Below are 6,269 nucleotides of genomic sequence, written 5' to 3' on the forward strand. Positions count from 1 at the left end.
ATGCGCGCGCGTGCATGCAGACACACATGTGCACACACACACCAGGCTTCAGCACTGACAAGGCAGGAAGCAAGCCTCACTAGCAGGCAGGAAGCTACAGGAGATAGAGCCTCACCCTGGCAAGCCCTCGGTGGTACCTGTCTCCACCTCAGCAAGAGACACCCACGTACTCCCCCAGCTGGTGGCTTCCTGATTCTCTATTCTCTACCTCCTGCCATCTGTCTAACTCTTTTTCTTTTTCTCCTGGAGGTAGCCGAGTAATCAGATTCTCCTGAGTGTATCTAGATCCGCTCAGCTGTCCGCCTCTTCATCTCACACCACAATTCCATGTGGACCAGTGTTTTAAAACGAAAGCCAGTGTGGCTCATGCCTGTAATCATGGCCACTTAAGAGGCTAAGGTCCAGAGGACCGTGGTTCAAAGTCAGCCTGGGCAGAAACATTCATAAAACTCTCTCTCTAATGGACCAGCACAAAGCTGGGCTGGAGGTGTGGCTCAAGTGGTAGAGCACTGGCCAAGCAAACACGTGGAGGGAGAGCTCCAGGCCCTGAGTTCAAACACTGGCACCTGCACAAGAGAGAAAAGCTTGAAGGAGGAAGTAGAGATGTGGAGCTCTGGATGGCCGCCTGGGGAGAGAGGGCTTCTTGGAAAGCAAAGAGATGAGCCAACAGAAGCTTGGAGGCTCTGGTGCCTTTGCCTTCTAGCAAGCTTCTCCGTGGACTCCACTGAGGTACAGTGAGGATAGCAATTCCCTCCCCCATTAGCCAGCCTCCCACGGCTGAGACAAAGAACAGCATCAAGCCCGGGCTGTGGCCTCCATAGTGGAGGTGCAAAAGAAAGCCCCGGCTGACTTGAACAAGCGGGAGGTGTTTAGCTCTTATCTACCTGGGTGTAGAGCTTCTGGAGGTGGGTTGGCTGGGTGTTTTTCCTGGAATGCCCAAAAGGACTGGATGTCACATTCACACATGGGAGGGGAGACTAACCGGCGCTGTGAGGGGACAAGGCTGGGGTCTGGGAATGCCATACACATGCAGGAATGCGGGGGACAAAGGGACTGGGGATGGAGGTGGGAATGGACAGAAAGGACAGTGTGTGCCAGGAGGATGCTGGGGGGGAGGGAAGGGGAAAGAGCACGTGCAAATGCCCCAGGGTAGGGAATCATGACATAATCTGCGATACTGAGTGGGGAAAGGCCAGGAAGGCCGAAGAGAGGAGAGAGAGGAGGGGAGGCATGGCGCTGTACGTTCCGCTTAAAGGAGCCTTTGTGGAAGTCTACGCTCTTGGAGAAGTATTTATAGTTTGCCATTTACAACATTCACAATTTGTTGTGTTTTTTTTTTTTTTTAAAGCAACAACTAAACAATTCAAAAAACCTAGCAACCCTGTTTTACGAGAGGAGACGGTCCCTCCGTGCGGAATTTGTTTCTAGGGTGGATATCTATTTACAATTTAAATTTGATGCTGGCCCTTCCTGCTCTCTGAGTTTATCCTGCGATTGTGGGTATACCTGAGTGGAATACACCAGCCTGGGCAAGAGTACTGGCCTTCTCCAAATGATAAGAATTGTGATCACCTGGCCACGACCCGGGTTTTCTTTAGTGCCTGGATTGCAACCTGATGGGTGGAGATCATTTGTTTTCTTCTCACTTCTGCCTGGACCCCTTCCTCCATTTAGAGGCCCAGCTCACCTTGCTGATGGCCGATGGCAGTAGAGGCTGCCTGCTCCCAAGTCTAGTCCCAGCTGGTGGTCACAGAGATTCTCCCCCCACCCGGCCCCCACTGGCCCGTCTGTACTTTTCCAGATCGGGCACACTGTGTTTGCAAAGATACAACTGACACCACACGCCCATTCTGGGGCTTGAACTCAGGGCCTGGGCGCCATCCCTGAGCTTCTTTTGCTCAAGGTGGAGTGCTCTACCACGTGAGCCATAGCGTGGCTTCCGGTTTTCTGGTGGGTCATTGGAGATGAGCGTTTCACAAACCCAGCTGAAGTGGGACAAGTTGTGAGTGTCTGTGCTAAGGCCCACCCCTGTTCTAGGTGCCCGGATGTCAATGATTGGGGGGGGGGCGTGTGGAAACGAGGGAGCCGGAATCAGCCTCGGGATGGTGCGGGAGAGTTCTCTGCACGTCTGCCATCTGTCCTCCCTGCGTGCGTCCAGCATGCTCACGCCCAGGGCAGGGGACTTTGTGTGGCAGGCTGGAGTTTGTCCCTGTGTCCACCAGCAACATGCGGACCTCTTAGGGAGACCAGGTCCTCCTCCTTCTTGCTCATTCACTGCCTCTCTTTGGAAATGACTAAGGGGGGCAGCACGAGAGCTCAGCCTTGCTTCTAGCACAGGGCAGGGGGACACGACTCAAAAGGACCTGGCAGCCTAGCGTGGTGTTCAGGGCTACGGGCTTTGTGCTCGGTAGAGCTGGGGTCAAGCTTCATCCCTGGGAAGCTGAATGACCTCTCTGAGCCTCAGTTTCCTTGTAGAACAGCAGTGGTGCCCAGCTTGGAAGGGTCTGGAAAGGGCTCAGTGAGCGAGTGTTTCGCAGTGGTTACCACAGCATGTGGAGCTTGGAGCTCAACAGATGTTTCTTGGTGTCACCTGTAGAAGCCTGCCCCAAGGTCACCAGCCCAGGGGCCTGGGTCCATAGAATGTCCCAGATAATGCTGTGACATCTTATGGTCAAACTCTGACAGGATAGGGGAGGTTGGAGAATCCTTCCTGTCCTCAGGACGGACCTTCCTTTCTTTCTCTTTCTTTCTTGTCATGGGGCTTGAACTCAGGGCCTGGGCGCTGTCCCTCAGCTCTTCAGCTCAAGGCCAGTGCTCTACCACTTTGAGCCACAGCGCAACTTCCGGTTTTCCGCTGGTTCATTGGAGATGGGCATCTCACAGACTTTCCTGCCCAGGGCTGGCTTGGAACTTCAATGGAACCTCAGATCTCAGCCTCCTGAGTAGCTAGGACGAGAGGTATGAGCCACCAGAGCCCGGTTTTATCCTGTTTCTTTCTTTCTTTTTGGTTGTGGGACTTGAACTCAGGGTCTGGGCGCTGTCCCTGAGCCTTTAGCTCAAGGCTGGGACCCTACCACTGTGAGCCACAGCTCTCCTTCCTATCCTTTTTCACGGATGCCGCTGTGTCTCCCCGAGGTGCCCTGGACTGTGCCAGGCGGGCAGGACACCCATCCACCAGGCACTTACTGAAAACTCCTGCGAACCAGTTCTGGGAGCACTGTGGTAGCGTAGACCCCCCCAAGGTGACACCCAGAATCTAAAGCCTAGTAGGGCACTGGCCAGCACTCAGCTGACCACCTGGGCCAAACGGCTTCTAAAATGCAAGAGCTGTGCACCCTGCCCAGGGCCTTTGGCCTTGACCTTGGAGTTTGCTCCTTGGCTTCCAGGCAGGGTTCTTGGGGGGGGGGGTGCTTTGCAGAGAACTGGTTTTCCTGAGTTTGCTTTTTTCCCCCCTCACTCACAGCCTTGTCTAAATGAGTGAAAGGGCAGTCAGGACAGAGCAGTGAGGAAAAGCCCTCAGGGGCTCGGGTTATGGATTCCTCAGGCAGGTCAGGACCACATCCAAAGATCAAAAGCCTCCCCACACCCCTTGGTACCTGTCCTGGGGCTTGCACTCAGGGCCTGAGCATTGTTCCTGAGCTGTTGGTTTTCTTTCCTCTCCCCTCAAACCTGGTGCTCTGCCCCATCTTCACTCTGGGCCTTTGTGGGGGGCCTGACTGGAGTAAGGGTTTCCGGGGCCTTTCCCTTCCCCAGCCCGGGGCTTGGGGTGCAGGGCCAGCCTTCCCGCCAGGCCCCTGTGGGGCTGTGTCTCCCCGAGAGCAAAGTGTCCCAGCCAGAGATCAAAGAGGGTGCCCCAACGTTGGGCTAGGAAGGATGCCTCCCCCCCAAACACCCTCCCAAGTGTGAACGGGACCCTGGCACGCGGGGCACCTGTGCGGGAGCCGCTGCACTGAGCGCACCCGGGCGCAGCACCCCGCCCCCGACCCGCCCGGACCGCCGCGTGCGCCGCGCCGGTGAAAGTTTGCGGAGTTTGGGGGGCGGGGGGGGGTGGTGGTGGAGAGGGGGGAGCGGGTACGGCTGGGGGGGGTGCGCTCCGGAGGGGACCCGGCCAGGGGTGGAGGGACCCGGCCGGGGGTGGGGGGCCCGGCTCCGGTCCGCGGGATCGCCGCTGAACGACCGGGCAGGACAAAGGAGGCGCGCGCGGGACGCGCCGGCCGCGGCTCCGGCTCCGGCTCCGGCTCCGGCGGCGCACGGGGTCCCTCCGCCCTCTCCCCCCGGCCGGGCTGGGCCGGGCCAGGCGGGCACCCCGACGGTCCGCCCCCCCCACTCGGGGTGCTCCTCCCCCTTCCTCCCCGGAGAGGGGGGCGGGGCGCGCGTGGGGAGGGGGGCGCGGCCGGGTGGGGCGCGCGGCTCGGCCCGCGGGATCCCCGGAACCCCCGGGACCCGCGTCCCGTCCCGTCCGGTCCCGCGCTGCAAGTCCGGGCCGGGACCAGGTGCGTGTGTGTAGCTCCCGGCCCCGCCCCACGCGTGGAGAGACCGCGAGCCGCGATCGCGCTGCTCCTGGGTGGGGGCAGAGCTCCGAGGTCCCCCACCCCGGGCGGGGGCACCGACTCCCCCTCTCCAACCCAACGCACGCACGCGCGGGCAGGGGCGGCTCCGCGGGGTCTCGCGCCCACCCCGACCGCCCCGCCTCTCGGTCCCCACGCCCCGATCCCCGGCGACGGCGTGCGGAGAGGGGGGCGGGGGTCCCGTGCCGCGGTCCCCACCCCCACCCCACCCCGGCGCTCGCCCGGGAGGCCCCCCCCCCCCCCCCGCCCGAGGTCCCCGCGCGCCCCCTGCCCACTTTGCCGAGGCGAGAAAGCGGCCGAGCCCGAGACAAAGAAACTCCTGCCTCGCCCCGCGCCCGGCCCCGGCGCCGCCCGCGCCCGCCCCCCCACGGCGACCCGCGTGGGGTCCCCGCCGGGCGAGGGAGGGAGGGGGGCCCGGGCGCCGCACCCCCCGCACCCCCGCAGGCAGCCGCGCCCCCTCCGCCCGCTCCCCAAACCGTCCCGGGCCGCGGGGGGGGGCTCCGGGTGCAGCCGCGGGGGCGCCGGGGCGGGGGTCCCCGGCCCCGCGAGCGGCTTACCCGATCTCCTCTTCGATCTCCGCGATGTCCGCGAACAGGAGGAGCACCACGAGCAGCGCGAGCGCGGCCAGGACCCAGCTCCGGAGCTGCAGCTGCATGGTGGGCCGGGGGGGGGGGGGTGCGCGGCCGGCGGGGACCCGCGGGGGCCGAGCGGCCGGCGGGGACCGCGCCACGCGCCACGCGCCACGCGCCGCGCGCCGGCCCGGAGCTGGCGGCCGCCGCCGGCCGCTGGGGCTGCTCCGCCGCGGCTGAGAGCCCGCGCGCCCGCCCCGCGCTCCGCCGCCCCGCCCTCCCTCCCTCCCCCCTCCCCGACCCTCCCCGGCCCCTCCCCTCCCTCCCTCCCCAGCCCCGCGCGCACTTTGACAGCTTTGCGCTGCTGTGCCTCGGGTTGCCTCCTCCCACCAACTCCAACGTCCAGCCCCCCCCCCCCCCGGCCTCTCCCTCGGGACCCCCGGGCCTCTCCCCGTGGGCCCCCGTGGCCTCTCCTCCGGACCCCCGGGCCTCTCCCCGCGGGCCCCCGTGGCCTCTCCTCCGGACCCCCGGGCCTCTCCCTGCGGGCCCCCCTGGCCTCTCCTCCGGACTGCGGGCCTCTCCCTCGGGACCCCCGGGCCTCTCCCCGCGGGCCCCCGTGGCCTCTCCTCCGGACCCCCGGGCCTCTCCCCGCGGGCCCCCGTGGCCTCTCCTCCGGACCCCCGGGCCTCTCCCTGCGGGCCCCCCTGGCCTCTCCTCCAGACCCCCGGGCCTCTCCCTGCGGGCCCCCCTGGCCTCTCCTCCGGACTGCGGGCCTCTCCCTGCGGGTCCCCCTGGCCTCTCCGGCCCCCGCCGCCCCCAGCACCCCAGGGCGCGGAGGCCAGGCCCGGGAAGGCCCCCTCCCCTGGGGGGACCCGAGCGCACACCCCGCCCGCCCTCTTTCTGTCCAGTGCCCTGGGCCGCTGCTCAAAGTTTCCCCAACACAAAGCCTTAACCCCAGGGCCGCTGATGGATTGGGGGGGGGGGGGGTGAGGGGGAAGAAAGATGTGGATCAAGGTCCAAGGAGGGCCAACTTTGGGAGAGAGGATTGCACGAGAGAGGTGCCATTTTCTCCCCCACGCGTAGACCAAGGCTGGGAGCTCATGGTCCGGGTTCGCTCCATACCCCCACCCCC

General features: G+C 64.4%; 1 protein-coding gene across 2 annotated transcripts in view; it reads right to left on the minus strand.

The window, feature by feature from the left end:
- St8sia2 (ST8 alpha-N-acetyl-neuraminide alpha-2,8-sialyltransferase 2) overlaps positions 1-5,223 on the minus strand; it is a 40,759-nt gene extending 35,536 nt beyond the window's left edge. For both annotated transcript variants that reach the window (XM_042698584.1, XM_042698583.1), the window contains exon 1: positions 5,126-5,223. In XM_042698584.1, the coding sequence (XP_042554518.1) occupies positions 5,126-5,223 (98 nt within the window). The remainder of the gene's footprint in view (positions 1-5,125) is intronic.
- Positions 5,224-6,269: the final 1,046 nt, after the last annotated feature.

Source organism: Dipodomys spectabilis, unplaced genomic scaffold (assembly GCF_019054845.1).
Source record: "Dipodomys spectabilis isolate Male_0828 unplaced genomic scaffold, ASM1905484v1 ptg000233l, whole genome shotgun sequence".
Lineage (NCBI taxonomy): Eukaryota > Metazoa > Chordata > Mammalia > Rodentia > Heteromyidae > Dipodomys > Dipodomys spectabilis.